This window comes from Sapajus apella, unplaced genomic scaffold (assembly GCF_009761245.1).
Source record: "Sapajus apella isolate SASKATOON/1434 unplaced genomic scaffold, GSC_monkey_1.0 scaffold11, whole genome shotgun sequence".
NCBI classification, from domain to species: Eukaryota; Metazoa; Chordata; class Mammalia; order Primates; family Cebidae; genus Sapajus; species Sapajus apella.
Window position 1 is genome coordinate 27,523,302 of NW_022436951.1, and position 19,959 is coordinate 27,543,260.

General features: G+C 43.7%; 1 protein-coding gene and 1 long non-coding RNA gene across 7 annotated transcripts in view; one reads left to right on the forward strand and one right to left on the reverse strand.

Annotated features, from left to right (window-relative positions):
- TRIO (trio Rho guanine nucleotide exchange factor) overlaps positions 1-19,959 on the reverse strand; it is a 368,044-nt gene that overhangs the window by 40,001 nt on the left and 308,084 nt on the right. For 5 of the 6 annotated variants that reach the window (XM_032279085.1, XM_032279087.1, XM_032279088.1 and 2 more), the window contains exons 35-37: positions 11,084-11,376; positions 9,862-10,032; positions 6,829-6,924 (exon numbers count right to left, since the gene is read on the reverse strand). In XM_032279085.1, the coding sequence (XP_032134976.1) occupies positions 6,829-6,924; positions 9,862-10,032; positions 11,084-11,376 (560 nt within the window). Of the gene's footprint in view, positions 1-6,828; positions 6,925-7,045; positions 7,970-9,861; positions 10,033-11,083; positions 11,377-19,959 lie in introns of those variants that run through there. The other variant, XM_032279091.1, reaches the window with a different exon arrangement.
- LOC116552364 lies at positions 54-19,004 on the forward strand. The gene is made up of 3 exons (XR_004269349.1): positions 54-67; positions 5,367-5,370; positions 18,919-19,004. It is a non-coding gene; the product is annotated as an uncharacterized LOC116552364 (long non-coding RNA).

Consider the following 19,959-nt stretch of genomic DNA (forward strand, 5'->3'; position numbering starts at 1 on the left):
GATAAGAAAATATCCAAAGTCAGAAATACAGAAAGTGTGTTTGTGAAATTATAAAATCTTTATGTTTGTGAAATTATAGTACTTAATAACACAAAAACCCAACTATTATTAAACAATAGTCAAACGAAGTGGATAGAAGAGGAAAGTTGAAATGAAAAAGGATAGTGAATTTATATACATTAACATATTCTACTTCCTGTTATCAAATAAGGGGAAATGTTATACTTGCTTATGTCAGAGTGCTGCAACCATTTTTGGATATATCACATATATTTAATATCTCGAAATTTTTTATTGGTTATATTCCTGCCAAATGAGCCGCTGGGATGCGTGTGGGTCAGGCCAGTGTCGCACCTGGTCATGGTGCCTGTGTTCCTTGTTGGTGGACTATATAGCAGCATCAGCAATCTACAGTTTAAACAAACTTGGTTTGTTTCTTGATTATCCACGAAGCTTTGACTCATACTTCAATGCACACAGATCACCCAGGTAAAATAATCTCCATATAGCAACTTGCATTCTATCCCTCTATACGAAATAGCAATCATGCTGGTCTTAATTACTTCTGCAATACATTCATTTCCCCACTGTCATTTGGTTTCCACAGGCAATTGTTTTTCTTGCTGTACCCCTGCTACGACCTCACGCAAATCTTTGCGAGTGTTCAGCAAACCTGTAAGTTGAATATTGGTGACCTCTCTCCTCGGATTAATGTGACAATGACTGGTGACTGATTGCTTTTTAATTGGTACGTATCAATCTTGTTGCTTTAACTCAATTCACAAAACACCTAAGATTTACAGTTCTTCTAACATTGCCAAAGCACCAAACTGGATATACAGATGTTGTACTGGAGTGAGCATAGAAAGTCAACACCGGCCGGGCATGGTGGCTCACGCCTGTAATCCCAGCACTTTGGGAGGCCGAGGCGGGTGGATCACGAGGTCAAGAGATCAAGACCATACTGGTCAACAAGGTGAAACCCCATCTCTACTAAAAATACAAAAAATTAGCTGGGCATGGTGGCGCGTGCCTATAATCCCAGCTACTCAGGAGGCTGAGGCAGGAGAATTGCCTGAACCCAGGAGGTGGAGGTTGCGGTGAGCCGAGATCACGCCATTGCACTCCAGCCTGGGTAACAAGAGCGAAACTCCGTCTCAAAAAAAAAAAAAAAAAAAAGGAAGTCAACACCAAGACAAAAGTGTGACAAATTGCAGGGTCTTTATTGCCGGCGGCCACGGAACACTCTCGTCTCTCCAACCCGTGGCCCCGAAAGGAGGGTGTCAAGACCTTTTATAGCCATAAACCACCTCGGGGGTGAGGGTGAGGGGCAGAGGTGTGGGTGAGGGGCTTCAGACATTTCGAGGGCCAGTGGATTCTGTAAATCACCTCCTGGGCGGAAATGAGGGGGAGGGGCTCCAGACATTTCGAGGGCCATGGGACTTTGGACATTCCGATTGTTACTTAAGTGGTTCACAGAAGTCAAGATAAGCGTTAGTTTACACATTGTCTGGGTAGGGTGGAAATTACAGACCTTAATTACTTATTACAAGTCGCAGGGGCCAAGATGGCGTGGGTTTGGACTGTTTGCCTGTCACATTAGGGGTTACAGAGAGCAGTTTCAACAGAAAGCCGAGGTATGGTTGAGGTATGCAGTTTTATGGGGCTTTTACCATGTCACATGGATATGACTAAACAGGGGGAAAAATGTAATTAATTCATCCTTGGTTTGAACAGCATAATACAAAATGCAAAAATATCTCACTTAAAACGTTTGATATTAATAAACTAAAATGTCTAATACTTGTTCTATTTTTTCCTCTTAACGGTAACAGACTGAGTCTGATTTCATCGTTAAGCAGAGCTCTGAGGACACAAAGTCTGTACTGTACGTGCAATCTTGTTGAAACCCATGGAGCTATAAAAAACACACCAACTGCTGATCTTATTGTTGAAAAACAGGACATTAAGTTAGTCAAGGAACAGAGTTTGATCTGAAAAATAAGTGCACTCTTTTAAATAAATAGCTATTAAGCTTTAGCAGAAGAACGTTTTGCTGTGGGTAGCAGAGCTTGTTTCACGCTCACCAGGTCATGTTTGTTTTTGACAGTGAGGGGAGGATGTTCTGCCCCCTATCCCCCGCCTGGACAGCTGAAGCTGGTTAGATTAAATTCTGCTCATTTGAACAGTGAGAAAAAAGAAAGAAAAGAAAGAGAAAGGCTCCAGATGCCCCTGATGCTGGAGAGGGCAGACAGGCAAAGTCATGGACTTCATCAGTGTCCACGGGGACCTGTAACAGGTGGAGCGGCTTTCTGGACATGTAACAAAGAAGTCTCCAGGCCCCTTGGCTGCCTGTCCTCAGATCTGGTCTAACCTGACCAAGTCGGGCTGCCTAGAAGCTGCACACACCCTGAAGATGTGCAGTCGTGGTTAGACATCCTTGGCACCTTCACGGGGCCCATTTGTCTCTTCCACAAATGTGAGTGAGAAAGCTGTCACCAGCACAAGGCTGTCTCAAAACCGCCACCACTGGGACTTCACAGATTTTGGATGGATTATTTGTGAAACTCTCTGGGTTTGGTTTTTTGTTTCCTTGTCAACTTCCTCCCTTTCTTATATGAATATAGGTCTACACAGATATGCTGTCTCTTATGAGATTTTTATTTATTTATTTATTGAGACGGAGTCACCTATGCTGGAGTGAAGTGACGCGATCTCGTCTCACTGCAGCTTCTACCTCCTGGGTTCAAGCAATTCTCCTGCCTCAGCCTCCTGAGTAGCTGGGATTACAGGTATATGCCATCACGCCTGGCTAATTTGTGTGTTTTTAGTAGAGACGAAGTTTCACTATCTTAGCCAGGCTGGTCTTGAAGTCCTGACCTTGTGATCTACCCACCTCAGCCTCCAAAAGTGCTGGGATTACAGGTGTGAGCCACTACACATGGTCTAATTTTGATAAATTATATTTTCTTAGAAAACTGCCCATTTCATTCAGGTTTTATTTTAAATTTACTATAAAAGAGTTGAAAATAATGTCTTAACGATTGTTTGAATTTTCTGTTTTTTCCCTCTCTCATAATTTCTTAATTTTGGGAATTTGTGTTTTCTATTTTCTAGACATGTTACCTAATGTCTATATTTAAAAAACAAATTTTTGGTTTTATTATGCTACTGTTTTCCAGCTCATTAATTTCTGCTTTTAACTCTATAAATTCATTCCTTCTGTTTTTCTTTGGTTTGTTGTTTTTCTAACATCTTAAGTTAGATGTTATTTTATTTATTTTCATTCTTTCTTGTATCTCCCTTTGCATTTTGATTAGCAAAGAGAAGAAAATCCCAAAGTCAAGTTCACGCAGTCGCTGTGGCAGTGGGTTACTATTGCCGAAGAGCAGGAAAAATGCACAACCTTTAAAATAACCAGCTGGATGAAGAATGTGGAGGTAAGCCGGACAAGTGAATCCCAGTGAACAGTTTTCAGGGTGGTCTTTATTTTTCAAGCCAAATCCTCATGTTTTAGGTTTCGGTAGGTTCAGTTCCTTAAACATCATACTGTGTAACAGTTGGAACACCTTGTCTCCTCTCCTCTTTAACGCAATAAACATATACACTGCTTCTGATGTATAAAGAATTCAGTGATTCAGTGTTCAAATCCAATTATGAAGGAGCAATAGCCTCAGCCATCACTCACAAGAAAACTCATGTGGATGCCTAAGGACCTACTGCAGAGTCAGGAAGCAGCAGAGGTTGAGGATATTACAATGATGCGCTAGAGTTTTCTCTGACAAAAAGTAGTTCACATTTGACATTAGAGCATTAGTAACAGGAAACCAATGCAGGGTGATGCTTCTCTTGGACCAGAAAAAGTGGGGAGAATCTAGACTGCATTCCCTGGCCTATCGAAGAAGGGATGAATCTAACATCAAGTACAAACATGGCCCTCCCAAGGGAGGGGAAGGCATCACTGAATGCCCATGTGGATGGAACCTGGTTAGGGGCTCCCACGTGTAGGTGAAAGACACAGTTTCCAAGGCTGAAGCACTTGCCTGGTGGAACTCACCGTAAGGAGACTGTGAATCCAAGTCTATCTGACTCCAAAACCTATGCCTTTCCTATGCCAACAGTTTATGACCACTGAAGCGAGCAGAAATAACCCAGTTTCACTGAGTAAACTGACCAAGTTTAATTCCTCAGGACTGAAAAGGGAGATTAAGCCAGTAAGAATCAAAACTGACCACACCACAGACCACCTCTCCATTTGGAAGTCCACGTGAATTAATTACAAATGAGTAACAGACCACATAAAATGCAATACAATTTAAACACTTGCAGAATAGTGGCCAGGTCTGCCTCACAGCATTCCCTGGGAAACCATTTCAACTCTTTGGTAAGAATGATTTTAATGGTCATTTAATTGATGTATATAAATGGCTTTAAGAAAAAAGTTTAAGGATGCTTAACTTAAAAACTCAGTGGATACAATTTAAGCACCTTATCAACTTGTCTTTTAAAGAGATAACAAATAGGTAGCTGAATTCAGTTCATATTGGCATGGTTCCAAGCTCCTTTTCTTTCTTTGGTTTTTATTTTTTGAGATAGGATCTCACTTTGTCATTCAGGCTGGAGTGCATTGGCACAATCTCAGCTCACTGCAGCCTTGACCTGCTGGTCTCAGGTGATCCTCCCGCCTCAGCCTCCCACGTAGCTGGGATTACAGGTGCATGCAACCATAACCAGCTGATTTTTCTATTTTTTGTAGAGATGCAGTCTCGCTGTGTTTCCCAGGCTGGTCTTGAGCTACTGGGCTCAGGCAATCTACCTGCTTTGGCCGCCCAAAGTGCTAGGATTACAGGCATGAACCACTACACCTGGTCTGATTCTAAAATCTTAACCAGTGGAGTCCGAATTTGTGAGTTATTTATCACATCCTAGCAAGCTTCCTGTCTAATTTCAAAGTTCTCTGGGTCTTTTCTGAAACACCATGTGATTACCAGGGGAGAAATTTCTAGCTATGGCAGGGTGACACGTCAGTACAAATTTTTCTTTACATAATTCCCATTTGACTCAGTTAACCAGTTTCATTAGCGGTTGTCTGTGGATAAAAGAAGGAATGGGAATGATACATCAGGTACCTAGTTAATACCCATATGCAGGAAGAGAAACTCTTAACTTCTCTGATTTAGGTATTTCAGTGTTGAAAATTCACCCTACAAATATAATCACAAACATGTAATGGATGTTTAGAGAAATATGGGAATATGTCTCTATAATAAACATTATATTAAAATAAAGTATAATTTATATTATATTAAAATATTAAAATAAATTATAATCAAAATAAATCATAGCATAATCATGTCTCTGATTAGCTTAGTGGCTAGTCAAGTTTTTAAATGTTCTGTGTGCCTCAATTTCCTTGTTTGTCGAATGGGATAATAACAGTACATAACAACACAGAGGGTTGTTGTGGGAAGTATATAAATTAATACATGCCCAGCACTTAGAATAGCGCCTGGCTAAGAGTAAGTTCTCAGTGGTATTTGTAGCATAGAATCCATTTAATGGAAAACCATACAGTTATCAAATAAACGAAGGCGGTAACCTGTGTGTACTGATGTGAGAAGATCCTCAAGATATGTTAATTATTAGAATCTTAAAAATTGAATTAATCCATTTGGAGAGAAAAAGCACGCACATAGATATGTTTGCACCAGCAAGGAAAACGTCTGGAGGAAAATGTATGTGTTCGCAGTGGTTACCTCTGGAGAATGAACTGCTGACAGAGACTGAGAGCTTTTTACTTTGGGAGGAGTTGCTTTTAAAAGATATTGTCTTTCTAGGGATAGCAGGATATACCAGCCGAAAAAGTTGTTACCATTGGTGGTCACTTCCCAGATAGGAAAACTAAAAAAACAGAGATTAACTGATTTGAATCAGTTAGAGGCGACACATGCCTGTCTTACCTCCAAGAATAAACATTTAATTTGGGGCTTTTATCAAATGAACCCATGTTGACCAACTGGCAACAAAGAGATCACTAAGAAAATAAAGCCCTTATGTAATAATGCAACCCCTTCTCTCTTACACATTCTAAACCCAAAGGAAAGCTCTCAGAGGTTGTACAACAAAACCAAGAGTCTAATGTGACCCTGGCACATCTTCAGACAGACTGGAGTTGACCACATTGGCAGTGACTGCAGTCAGGGTGTGTGCATTGAGGTTTGCCTCCAGTTTCTAGAAGGAAACTTATAAGCCCTTGGAATGTTCTGCTTAATGAGAATGTCTGTTTACCTGGGGGTCTGGGACGAAGGCAAACAGTCTATGCTAGCAACGTGACAGTGTCTTACTCTCTGGAGGAGCAGGAGACTACTAAGGTCAGCCACACAGAGTAGACAGCCATATGCATCTGAGCCCAAACAGACACTCAATACCAAGGCTCAGGTGAGCTGCTGTGGTTGGCATCCTCTGTCTGCTGCCTCCATTGGGAGAGGATGGCTGGCAGTTTGAACCTGGCACTCCCCGAGACCTGCCCTATGCAGCTCTTTCCTTGCCTATTTTGATCTGTGTCCTTCCATAGCGATGTACTGCAAATGTGGGAATAATGGCCTTTCTGAGTTCTCTGAGTCCTTCAAATTAGTGAACCCGAGGTGGTCATGGGGACTCCCAAACTTGCTGTTCAGAAGTGAGGGTGACCTTATGGACTCCTGAGATGTGCAGTAAGCCACAGCCACCTTCTGCAGCCCAGCGCGATACACGGACAAGGGCAAATCCATCCGCAGGTAGCAACACAGAGCAGTTTCCAAAGGTCAGACTTTCTCTGGGAGGCCTTACCATCTTGCTTTTCACAAGTTCCTCAATTGCACTGACGAGCTCGGCCGCACTCGGTGTTTCGGAGCTGGTGGGGCGGACTAATAACCGAGAAGAGGCCTACGGAAGAAATTAAGAAAAGGGGGAGGGGGAAGGTCTCACATTAGTAACGGGTCAGACAGTAAATCCCCCTGCAAGCTTCATCTCTTTTTAAAGTAATTCCAGACAGAAAGACCACAAGTTTGTCTTTGTTTGCATTTATTTTAAGTCATCTTTTTGAATTTACAATATTCTGACAAGAAACATTAAATAAAACCTGTCTGAGATACATGTGGAAAGCAGACAGTGTCTGATTTGAATCGCAGTCATGTAACATCGTAGTGCTTTTTTTTTTTTTTTTTTCTAAGAGGTGACTGGGCAGGGGAACATTCTAACTGTAACTTTCACAACTGCTGGTAAGGCTCTAGGCTAGGGAGAAGGAATAGAGAATCTGACGTACGGCAAAATGAGAGGCTTAGGTCTAGAGAGATAATCCGGGAATAATCAGGAAACAAAACTGGACACTAAAAATGGCTTTACTGTGTTTATGGGACTAAGAAAAAAAAGAAACGAGGAAGAGGAAAGGAGCGGGGTGCGGTGACCAGAGAGGGAAGGAGGGGGACGAGCTCACCATTTTCTGTGCCATCCATTTCCCCATGATTAGTGCAGAGTACAGAAGAGCTGAGGCCTCACAAGCTATCAGATGCCACTTATGGCTAGAATCGAGGGCATAAAGGGGTTGACAGGAAATCTGGGGGAGGGGCTACTAAGTTCGAGTTTCAGTAATTGGCAAACACCATGTGTTTGCAGATTACTTAAGCCGTTAATTAATTGGAAACTAGAAGGGGCATAATATGAACCTTGCTTCATATTAAGGACAGCAGCGAGGCATGCGACCCACAGCAGGCTGTCCTGGCCATGCGTGTCTCACAGCAGACAGACACAGGCTCATACACTCACAACAAGGCTTTTACACGTGTGGGTCAAAGTTATGCACTTTGCAAAACAAATGTTGGTTTGGTCTAATGACGTTTGGAATATGGGGTGAAGAAAACAAAGAAAAAATTCAAACGGAAAGGTAAGGAAATTGAGCCAAAACAGACATAGAACACAAATCAACATAATGCTGCAGTGAAAGTTTACAAAAAGAGAAAACAGAACAAAACAAAAAATTAGTCACAAGATTATATACTGTGTGGGAACATCACTACAGATTTTTGTAAATGAAGAACTGCTACTGATAATAGTCAATGAGGTAACATAGTAACCAATAAATGATTCTAGCAAACAGAAGAATACAGTGCAGATCACTCTTTAAATAGAGAAAAATGCTCCCTTATTTGGTGAATAAGTCAACAAGGACCAGCCCCTCAATGTTTGGATAACCACCCAGATTTAAGAAATGGCAGTTTTCTGTTTTTCAAAAAGGTATGGCTTAGTGTATTACATAACAGTGCAGGAAATGCCACAGAAACCACAAAGCCCCATGTCCTGGCCAGTTACTGAGTCCATGTACTAGGTGGGGAGGGGGGCTGTGGTCCTCTCTCACCTCAGGCTCCCCATTCCTTCTCCCCCACATGCAGTGGGAGCCTGAAGCTCAGATGCACACAAAACTCCAGGACTCAAACCTGTGCGCAGTGCTGCAGCTCACAGCCATTGGTGCAGGCCTCACAGCACCCTTACAGTGTGTGGACCTCGTGTTAAAAAGGGAGGAGGGAGGCTGAGGCGGGTGGATTACGAGGTCAGGAGATCCAGACAATGCTGGCCAACACAGTGAAACCCCAACTCTACTAAAAATTCAAAAAATTAGCTGGGCATGGTGACGCATGCCTGTAATCCCAGCTACTCAGGAGGCTGAGGCAGGGAAATCACTTGAACCCAGGAGGCGGAGGTTGCAGTGAGCCCAGATGGCGCCACTGCACTCTAGCCTGGGTGACAGGGTGAGACTCCATCTCAAAAAAAAAAAAAAAAAGGTTGGGGGGAGGAGGGAGTAGCTTTCTACCAACAAGGGGCGGTGGACACGTATGCCTTGGGTTAGGAGGAGCGCATAATTTGACTTGGCCTCACAGCTGCCAAGCACTGGCTGTAGCCGATCCCAGGTCGTAAAATAGGGGATGATTAATCCAGCAAGTGACTGTACAACTACTGACAAGGGAGTTAGGGAAGGAAAAAAGAAAGCATGGGGAAAAATGTTGATAGTATTATCTGTTTTATTAAAAAAACTTAAGTTACTGCCAAAAAAAAAAAAGGCGTCACCAGTAATGACTTCATAGCATGATTTCAACACCTCACAATTCTGAGGGCCACAACAGGGCCAGAATGCTGGAGGATGTGCAAGCCACATTGAGCAGGTTTCCTTTCTGCTATTTTATTTTTTAGGGTTCTACAATTGGGCTGACAAAATACTTTTAGATTACGTGAGAACTCAAGAAAACAAATGACTTTCTTGGCTTGAAGCCACCACGCAGACTCAGAGAGCTTTCAGCTGATTCCCACACTTTGACAACTACGCCTGCACTCCAGTGTAGGGATCCTACAAACTCACCTCTGGCATGTTGGAAAAAGCATTGGACAGTGATGTAACCTCATCTTAAACCAGAAACCTGCATGCAAAAACCTCACAGAGAGGAATGGCCAACTCTTCATTTACTGATGCCTTCAGGCAGACCTGCGTGGGACATCTCTGATTGTTCTTTCAGAGAGTCTAGTCAATACATTAGGCAACTTTAAAATTACTTTAAAAGCAGCAATTACTGAGCATCATTAAAAATGCATTGAGCCAGGTACATAGGAGAAACTGCACCCGCTGGCCTGCTACTATTATAAATGGCTTTTTACGCATACTTTTGGGTTGCAACCGGGCAACCGGGCTGACACTGCCTGGAAGAACACTGCATTGCCCTTTTCCACACCTTGGAGCCTCCTGTCTCCTGAAACAAGGCTGGTGTGGAACAGCTACTGAGAATGCCTTGCTCTGGCACGGGAGGCATGGATCCCCCAGCCCTCATCCCCCTTTACCTTGTCATCCTGTGAGTCCGGCTGGAGGAGGCTGTGCTGCTGGATGGCCATGGGTGGCGGCAGGGGCACGGCATCGGCCCCCTCCTCGCCTTCCTCTTCTCCACAGCTCTGCATCCCCGAGGAGGAGGATTTGGAGAGGGTCCCGCTGCTCAGGCCCTCGTTCCGGCCTCTCTGAAATCCAATTGAGATTTGCTCATTATATTCCAGGCCAGTTCACAAACATGGAGTCCAAGGGTTACTTGGAAAAGCAAAGTGGGGACAGAGACTGGGAAGGCAGAAATCAGGAGCAAAGCTCTTCTCGACCTTGACGGCAACTTTTCCTTCTCTTCCTGCAACCCAACAGCCTTGCTTGTCAACTTGGATGACAGAAGGGCCACTGAATGCGTCATATAAAGGGACTGCCAATGTGATCTGTTAGGCTCTGAACACATCTCATTTTTGAGAAGCCAATTTTTGAAAAGTTTAAAAACTTTGAGCTACAACCCTCATGTTGATTTAGTTCCTTTGGTCTAGCTGATTTCATTTTGGGTATCTTGCTATAGAAAAATTCACTGAAATAATAAAGGCATAAAAATACAATCCAAGATGCATTTTAAGCACTGTATCTAAGTATCCTTTTCCTCTATTCTCACTGTTAGAAAAAAATTTCAGTTTTAGTTTTCCTAAGAGGACAGAGGTTTATAAAGCAGTAAATTAACTGGATATTTTCTACTCAAGACAAGCTCTAAGTATAATAAATATTGGAGGAAAACAATAGGAAAATGCAAACATTCCACAAGTCCTTCCAAGTTTCCAATTTGAGCTTTCTCTGCAAAATGCTACTGCAGTGGTCAGCTCAGAGACTGCCCGAATCTTCTGCAGACTACACAGAGCCTCTGGCTTTGGCTCATGGTGGAGTAAGGAGAAAATGGTCCCAAAGTCAGCCTGGCCTTCCTCCTGGCCCAGGCCTGGGGGCTAACTGGGCGTGGGGCGCATGGTGGTCCGATTTATTTTATTTTTACTTTACTTTTTATCAGAAGCCACATGTGGTCCCGTTCAATTTTCTTTCCAGACGTCCCTGCTAAATCTCAGTCTGATAAGCACAGCCTTGAATCGGAATTTCTGAGTAAGTGTGGAAAACAGAACCAAACCAGTTGATTCATAAGATAAGCAACTATTCCTGCAGCAAAAGCCCAGCGGGCCCCATCAGGCAACCATCTGGGTCTAGCGGGCAGAGCCTCACCTCCTCCACCGTCTCGTCCTGCGGGGTGGCCGCGCTTTCGTCCGAGTCCTTCTGCGAACCGGCGTCGGCGCTCTTGCGGACCTCGCGGCTCTTCTTGTGCTTGTGCGCCAGCTTCTTCACGTGCCCATCGGCCTTGCCGCTGCTGAGCCGCCGCACCGGGCTGGTAAGCCACTTGCGCAGCGTGTTGCCCGGCCGCTTGGGGCCCGGCGAGCTCTGGGCCCCGATCATGTGGGGCTGGAGGGAAGCCACGGATGCGGGTGGACTGGCATCATTACTGGAGACGGAGAGCGAGTCTGCCAGGGAAGAGAGGGAGCATCACTGACTCGTACAGGCCCAGGCGGTGGGGAGACCGTGCCATGTGCCCTCAGGCTTTCGGCCCCCAGCTGCAGGGACAGGGAAGGCAGTGGGCTGGGACGCCTCACCTGCGGGATTTGCTTATGGGGTGTGAGATGAGAGGAGCTGATGCTTTACATACTGTCTTCTCAAATGTGTAGCAAACTTGAGTTCTGCTAGAGACGATCTTTCTCAAGATGCACTGTCCCCCCCCAAATCACCCACGTCCCCAATCCTGAAGCCCAGCATTATTACCAGCCAGATTTAAGATGTTATTCACTATGTAATATAAAATACTGTGGACATTGGTACCACGGACATTGGAGGACAGAATTTTAAAATCATTTTTGTCCATTTTCTTGACAAAAGCCAAGCAAGAGGAATTTAAAGGAAATTTTGAGAAGTTTTAGCTATGCTAACTGACATACTTACTGTAAACTAATCCTGTTGAAGAAATGCATTAGTTTGATTCACTACCAGTGAACAAAAGCGGAATTCTGTAATTATTATGGATAAATTGACAGCGATTTGTCCTGGTGAGACTGACCAGCTGCAGCCTCTCGGACAGCCAGGGTCCAGGATAAGATCGGTGGCTGCAAAGCGGCAGAGCTGCTGGGGCTCTCGGAGGAGCGGCCCTCAGCCTCTTTCCTGTTCCGCGCCAGGCCACAGCAGCACATGGGGACGGCTCACAGCCCTGACAAACTTGCCTTATGTGCCGAAGTAAACATCAGCAACAAGGAAGAAAAACACTACCACATTTTAAAAAGAAATGTGAAAAGGAGAAGCCTTCCTCAAATAATCAAAATGCTCTATAGAAAATATATCCAAATCAGCTTCTCGCTGGATCTCAAAAATTAAATATAGTCAACCTGGAGTGGATGACATTTCAAGAGAAAAAAATCCGTTTCTTTTTCGTTTTTGTTTTTCAGACAGTCTCGCTCTGTCACCCAGGCTGGAGGGCAGTGGCGCAATCTCGGCTCACTGCAACCTCTGTGTCCTGGGGTTCAAGAGATTCTCTTGCCTCAGCCTCCCCCAAGTAACTCGGTCTACAGGTGCCTGCCACCATGCCCAGCTAATTTTTGTATTAAAAAATCTGAAATCTGGGTGACAGCGGAACTCAGCCAATCCATGGACTTTTCTGATGTCTATTGTACTCAAAAACCAGTGAGGGCGAAGGCTGCTGGGCCGCTTCCCGAGCTGGTGGCTGAGGGCTCCACCATGGCGGCATGGAAGGAAGTGCTCTATTTTAGAAAGCAGAACGGCAACGATGGTGATCATTCATGGTGCTTGCTATTTTCTCAAGTCTTTTGAAGCCTTTATATATATTGAAACTACTTGCTAGCTACTCCTTTGCACAGACACCTGGAGGGGCTGCACAGACACCTGGAGGGGCTGCACTGCCTCTCTGGCTCTGGATAACCTTCCCTGCTGCAGATGGACCCTGTAATTACAGGGGCAGAGTCAGCAGCAGTTTCCCACCAAGTGCTCCCAACACTGGGACTAGACGGCACACGCCTGTCTCACTGCTGTCCCATTCCTTCCAATTTTTGCCCAAGACACAGATTAGTGAAGGATATAATCTTCCAGAAGCAGATGATGAGTTTTAAGCAGGATCACTCATTCTAGATTTTTCTCAGAGGCAAACTATGGTTCAGAACCATCAATATCTGTTAAAGAATATCCCTTTCCCCTCTGTATATGTGCTTGTATTATGTTTGTGTACATATATGTATATATATTTTCTCATCTATTTATTCCATTTTTTAACAAGAGTTACTAAAACATTTCCGCATCAGTCTCATTTTCCTTTGGTATGGTCTGGAAGAGGGAGGAAAGAAATGAAATCCATTCCCAGAGACTTTCTCAGGGGCTGATTTAAGATAAAATGCAAATGAGGTAGACACAGTCCCTAGCCTCGGGAAGGACAAAGAGAAGGGGAGGGTTTGGATAATCTATATGTCAGATGACAATTATTCAAACAATATTTTTTAAAGCAACAATTGCTAACAGAGCCCTGCACTGTCCACAGCAGGTGGCGGATTTCAGAGTCACTTGGTGTGCTGTGACTTGGAGCCAAGCCCTGGATTTCCCACTGGACAGAGATAAGGAATGCCTAGTTTCTTCACCCATGTGACTCACCACACAGTGGTTTTTGGATCACGAAAACCTATCCTTACTATAGGCAAGGTACAAACCCTGTTAGTGTTAGGGTTGAGAAGGGGAAATAGGAGGAACCATGGAAGGCTCCATAAAGGACGTGGCACTGAAGCTGGCCTTTGAGGGAGGTGGGCACAGGTAACCCAGACACTAGGTCAGGAGAATGAATATAAGCTCCAGAAAGGCAGAGGCCTTGTCTGTCTGGGATCTGAGGCACTCCCAGGGCTCTGCACAGTGCCTGGCATCCAGTAGACACAGAAGTATTACACAGAAACATCAGAAATCAACAGCCTAAAGAAACAGCAAGCTGATTCCCAGCTCATATTTTAAGGACAGTCATTTCTTGGACATAGATTCACAACTGCACAAGGCAAGGAACTACGGGTGTGGCCCGTGGGGAGGTCGGAAGACACCCCAGATGCCTGAGATGTGGTGAGGTGTCACCAAGGAGCTCTGCTGTGCCTTGGATAAACTGATAAGAGACCAAACAAACACAACAAAACAACACAAAAAGACCCAGGCCCACTTATTTTAATGAAATAAAATCAAGTGCAGGTCTTAATGTTCATAAGCAGAAAATGTACACATCACAACTAGTAGGACCTCAGCCAATAAATCAACTTCACAGACATTTCTGGGTCTAAAAGTTAGAATTTGGGAGGAGTTGGCATAGGAGTGGTATGAACCCTAAGTGACACCTACCAAGAATTCTCGCCTGGTCCTTCTGTCCACCCAGACTTGCAGGACTACAGAGAAGCAGGTGTGCTCTCAGAAAAGAGCATGCAGGGCAGGCAGGGACACAGGGCAGCCCTGACGCACACAGACCTCCCTACTGTTCAGCAGATCCAGCGGCCTCTGCACGCATGAGAGAAGGAACCACAGTCAATTAATAATGCTTTGTGGCACCCAGCTGGCGTTACAAGGATGATTCCCAGGGCATTTAGCCTTGCCTGGGAAAGGAGCTGGTTCTTGTAAAAATGGTTGAAAAAGAAAAGGAAATTAAATACGTCATTCCCCAGCTTTTCTCTGTGGGCTCAGCTGCAAAGATTGGGTTCTCTGCACTCTGGGAAGCTGGTTCAAAAAAGATTTCCTGGTTACCTGGCAGGTTAGGCATTAAAAATGTGGCTGTGGCCTAAGCAGTCCCTCCTAGAACCAGGCGGGGTCAGGGCTGCCCAAGGTGGGAGCTCATCGGTGCCACAGATGAAATGCAAAGGATGGTGTGACACTGCCGTTGATGAGAATAAGCAGGTTCTTCCCCCGAGTTCTTACTTATCGAATGACGGAAGTGACATTCTTTCACTATGCTGGAATATTTATGACTTTTAAAAAGGCTAGCAGTAGTCATAAACTATAAGAAAAATTTTGTGGAATTTAAAACATTTTACTTTGAAAAAAAATTTGTTTCAGAAGTCTGCAAATGTAGAGGGAAAATTATGACCCTTTCCCCTTTTCCTTGTTTTTAACAAGAATGCTCAATTATTCATGCTATTTGACTCTTCTGGGGTGGCGGGGGGTAGACAATTTTTTTTTTCTTTTCACAACAGAAACTTCTTTGGCCTTTATCAATGGAATGTAACAGCCCATGCCTAAGTTCTTTGCTGGGCTGTGATACAACGTACACATTAGGAGTTAAAAAAGCTTTAAAAGTCCTTAACTTAATACCATCATTAACAGAATGAAATAAAGTATCTGCTGTTATTTTTAGGTATCTGAAGAATATACTTTGCCCACTAAACCAGCTATTCTGTTGCAAATTTTGAATTAAATCCCATGTCCTAATGGTATGTTGAGTAGAATTAAGGTCTCCAAAGTTATTGGGCAGGATAAGGATATATCACACAATAAACACAGAGCTCTAGAATTCCGAAGTCTCCATGGGAAGATCTTAAATTACTTTTGTGCACACAGTTGCCTTTTCCCAGAAGAGGTCCTGATGGCTGTGAACACAGAAGCATGAGGCCTCCTGCCCAGACACCCACACTGTGTAGACATGCTCCTGTCCTTTTGGCTCTCTGTCCTGAATTTTTTGCTCAGGATTTGATTGTGGATAGCTCAGCCCCATAACAAGAGTAACCCTCAAAAGGAGAGCCCTGTGGTCAGAGCCCTGTGTAATAGGCTCCGACCACATCTTCCTAGTTGGGCAACTGTGAAGGCAGGAGGCAAACCATGATCGTAGACTCGAGGGCACATGTCTGGTTGTTTCCAACTATATGCCCAGGTGCCAGCAGGCCTGGCACACACCTGGAGCGTACTGAGTATACACTGAATAAATGACAAACAGGCAAGCCAATGAACCAGCTGCAAGCTATTATTTCTTAGTCTATGCATAGTGACTGATAAGTCAACTACTATGAATGGCGATGTCCTGAGTTAGTGGTATATCCTGACTAATTTTGAAGCAAACACAAGCGAGACTCTGTCTCAAAAAAAAAAAAAAAGACCCATCTATTATACAAAGAAATAGTTCCTTATCTCTTGCCTTTCCCTCAACTCTTACCATCTTGGAAGAAAAAAAGTCAGCTAACTCTCAGTTCTGCTTTTTCACCCCATCACTAACTTCCTCATCAGCAAGAATGCCTTCAGTTCCCTCTAGGCCTGGTTTGGGAATGTGTTTCCCCCTTTTCAGCTTGGGGCAACCCACGATCCAAGGCCCAGATGGATGATCTATGAGGGATGTCAGAAGTGCTGGACTCGTCAAAGGGCCCAAGTGAGCCTGGTGCTCCCACTCCACAGCAAACATTTTGGCATGTGATTTTCCCCATCTCACAGGGTTGTAATAGGATTAAAAGAAATAATGGGAACAAACAAACTTTATAAACTGTTAAGTGCTGTTTACAAACGTAGGATGACTGACGCATAAAGGACTCCATGATAGCACAGAACTCACTACACTGTGTTTACATTAATTGTGAGTACCTAGAAAACGAGAATTAGGTTTCATCACAATTAGACTTATAACTGCAGGTCTAACATGGTGTCTAGGATGTACTAAAAACCACTTTTAGACATATGAAGGATGAATTAAGCAATCTAGATGAATTACTCCTTTCTATTTTTAAAAACAACTTATCCCTTATTAACAGGACAAAGTAAACCTGAGCACAAAAAGATACTATCAGCCCATCGCAGTCACTTAAAAAGATGTTCAGCTGAGCACATGAGAAAGCCATCTATGATCTGCTTGAAGCCCCAAGAGAGAATCAATTAAAGTTCATCCCTTCTTATTTTGAGGGAAAAATCCTCAGTAGATGGCTTCCTTGCTGAAATAAGAGTTCATAAAAAGTCCACGCTAGATTTCTTTTTAAATAAAAAAAGAAAAAAGGTAAAGAAAGAAGGGAAAGCAGAAGTGCTGACATTCCGCGCCATGCAGGAAGAGTTTCAGCATGTGAACACACAAAACGCGGAGACTGCTGGGAGAAGAGAGGCTGTTTTCTAGGCCCAGTCTGTAAACTTGGGACATCTGTGATTAATAAAAGCCTTTAAAAAAATTGTTTTTAAAAAGGTTGGGGTGGGGGGAGACAAGCATATCCTGCTGGTCGCAGACCAAGGAGGATCAAGTTTCACTTTAACCCTCCCTTTATTTTCACGATGGTAAAAAGTCGTAAAGACTTCAGAGTGTTCTAGAGTAACAATTGCATTGCTGAGTAGAGTGAGCTAAAACTGAACTAGAAACTCCCAGCCTCTGAATTTGAAAAGGTTTCACCCAAATCTCTGCATTTCTTCCATTTCTGTCTCACCAGCATGTACGCACCAGGAGAGGTGGCTTTTGCTGCTTTGTGTGTGCTGCCTAACTGGAGTTCAAAGTCTGCCTCGTACACACAGATGTTCAATAGCAATTTGCTTGGTGAGGTCTTTACAGATGGATGGACAGTCCAGGCCACGGGGCCGGGGTTCCATTAACACCCCTGCCATCTGCTGCGTGTAGGTTCTTATGAGTCAGCGACGCTCTTTTTGCTTCAGTTTCCTGACGTGTAAAATGATAGTGATTCCTCTACCTTATCAGGTTGCTGGGGGGAAAAGGTATGAAAAAGGTCTTTGTAAACTTATAGCCTAACACAGTAGGAGGCAGTACTCACACTGATGTGTAGAAAAACAGCTGCACAAGGCTGAGGAAGAAAGCAGGATGAAGTGGAGCGGCGAGATGACTGATCTTAGGAAAAGCACCCGAGGCCCAGAGTGGGAGGAAGAGCTGGGGCTGTGAAGGCAGAGCCTCCTTGGACAAGCAAGGGTCACAAGCCCCACAAGGTCACCATGCCTGTGCTGTGATTGGCAGCCCTCACGCCACATAACGTCAGCCAAACGTGCACACGTGGGGCCGCTGCTGACAACCTGGGCATTTCTGGTGAGATGCGGCCACCACATGGATGCCCTGCTCAACAGCAGGAGCGTTCCGGTGAACATCTGTCTTGCATTTCAAATTCTCCATGCTGTCTCCCCAAAGGATTTTAGCTAGTTAAAGACAGATATCCCATCTTTCTGTTCACTGTACGTGTTCAAAAATATCTGACAGTTAAATGAACAATGAAATGATGCCTTGATAAAAACTAACCAGGATAAAGCACAACTCAGAGAGGTATGTTCTTGAAACAAAGGGCTAGTTTAAAATTTTGGTTGTAAGGACTTAAAAAATGTTAACTTCACAGTTATTGCTATGTGCCTGGGAAAGCTAATTCAAGGACACTTTGCAGCAACTGCTTCCGATGTCTGAAAATAACTCCATCAGACTATTTGAAAATAGGGCGGTCAGGGTGTAATCAGGTACAACCGGCCTACAGCAATTTCTCAAACCTCTGTCTTGTCAAGAATTTGATGCTGTAAATCACATTTTTATTCAGGAAGCTCTTCCACCATACAAGGGAGGCTGTAATGTAAATGTGAAAATCAGATCTATAAATTACTTAGAAAGAACAATCAAGCTCTTAGCTTATGACTGTTGACTGTGTTGGTTCAAATGTTCTAGAGCAAAATTTCTGAGTAAATGATTGTCATCTCTATACTCTCAAATTGGGTTTTAACTCCATATTTTGGGAATCAAGGTGGCTTTTTTTTTTTCTTCCAGAACAAAGAAAAGACCACAGCGTACTAGAAATGCTCTTGCAGATCACATAAAAAACTGAGTTAATCTGTAAATTATTCCTCTGGATGCAACTTCTAGGGACTGCATCATCTCTTCTTCTTACATAGTGATAATAATCATCTCTTGGGCAATGCATATTAATTTAAAATGCTGTTGAGAGAAATCTGGGGTATTACTTGGGAAATCTTAAGCAACTGACCTGCCTAGTGATATGGTTACACTTTGGTCGTTCAGAATATACAAGTATTTTTATATCTCCAGACTTAAGTAAGTATCTGAAAAGGTTTCTTGCCTGACTTCTATTTGTTCATTCCAGTTACCTTGCTCTTACATATGTTTTGTGTATCATCTGTGAGTACTAGTGAGTCTTAATTTGTTCCTCAGCAAAAGGATTCATCAGGGGTTGAAATACCAGATTTAGAATGGACACTGGGTCCCCAAGGAGCTCTCTGCTTCTCTGCATATACCTGGGTTCCAGGGCTTTACTCTGGGCTGCAACTGTTTGTTATGCTGTCATGTCCGCATGGGAAATCTTTACAATAGCTAGAGAGGCACTGAGAGTCAGTTTGGGGGATGGTAATGACTGAAAATGTGGCAAGAGATCATTAAAAGCAAATTTTACATATTGCACAGTGGGTCCTAAATGCAAAAATATGAATTTTGTTTTTTCTTTCAAATATGAATTGAACACAGAAAACATGAAGGAGAAAGTTAAATTCCTCAGCTTTTTTTTTTTTTTTTTTTTTTTCAAATAATCCCAAGATTCAACCAGAGGCCCGACACAGCACTGCCACGGCTCATGCGGTAATGAAGAACACATGGTCTTCGCCGCCTGAGAAAATGCACATAAATGACCAACACTTCCACCGTTCTCTGCGCAGCCCCCTCCCACAAATTCAGTGGGGAGCTTTCACCCGCAGACACCTCCAGGTGACCCTGAATGCCGGAACACAATGGAATCACTGGCATCAATTAAAACCAACCCAGGGAAAAACAACTGCTCTTGTGAATTCTGAAAATGAGGACACACAGCCGTCTCCTCATTTTGGGCTAGTCTTCATGAGTCATGGAAAGAGAATGGACTCATCACCACTCAGAGTGAGGAGTCCTAGAGATACGAGGCCGGTGGCGTCGATCTCACCCAACAGAACATGCAAACGCAAGTTGCACACACTTGCTCTTTTCACTCTTCTCAGTGTCGTTTCTGAAAACACTTAAAACACTGCCTAAGCATCGGAAAATGTGGCTATGTAGACAAATGCAAGACTTTGAGAATCAATTTCCCTCTCAAGCTTATTCTTGGAAGGGG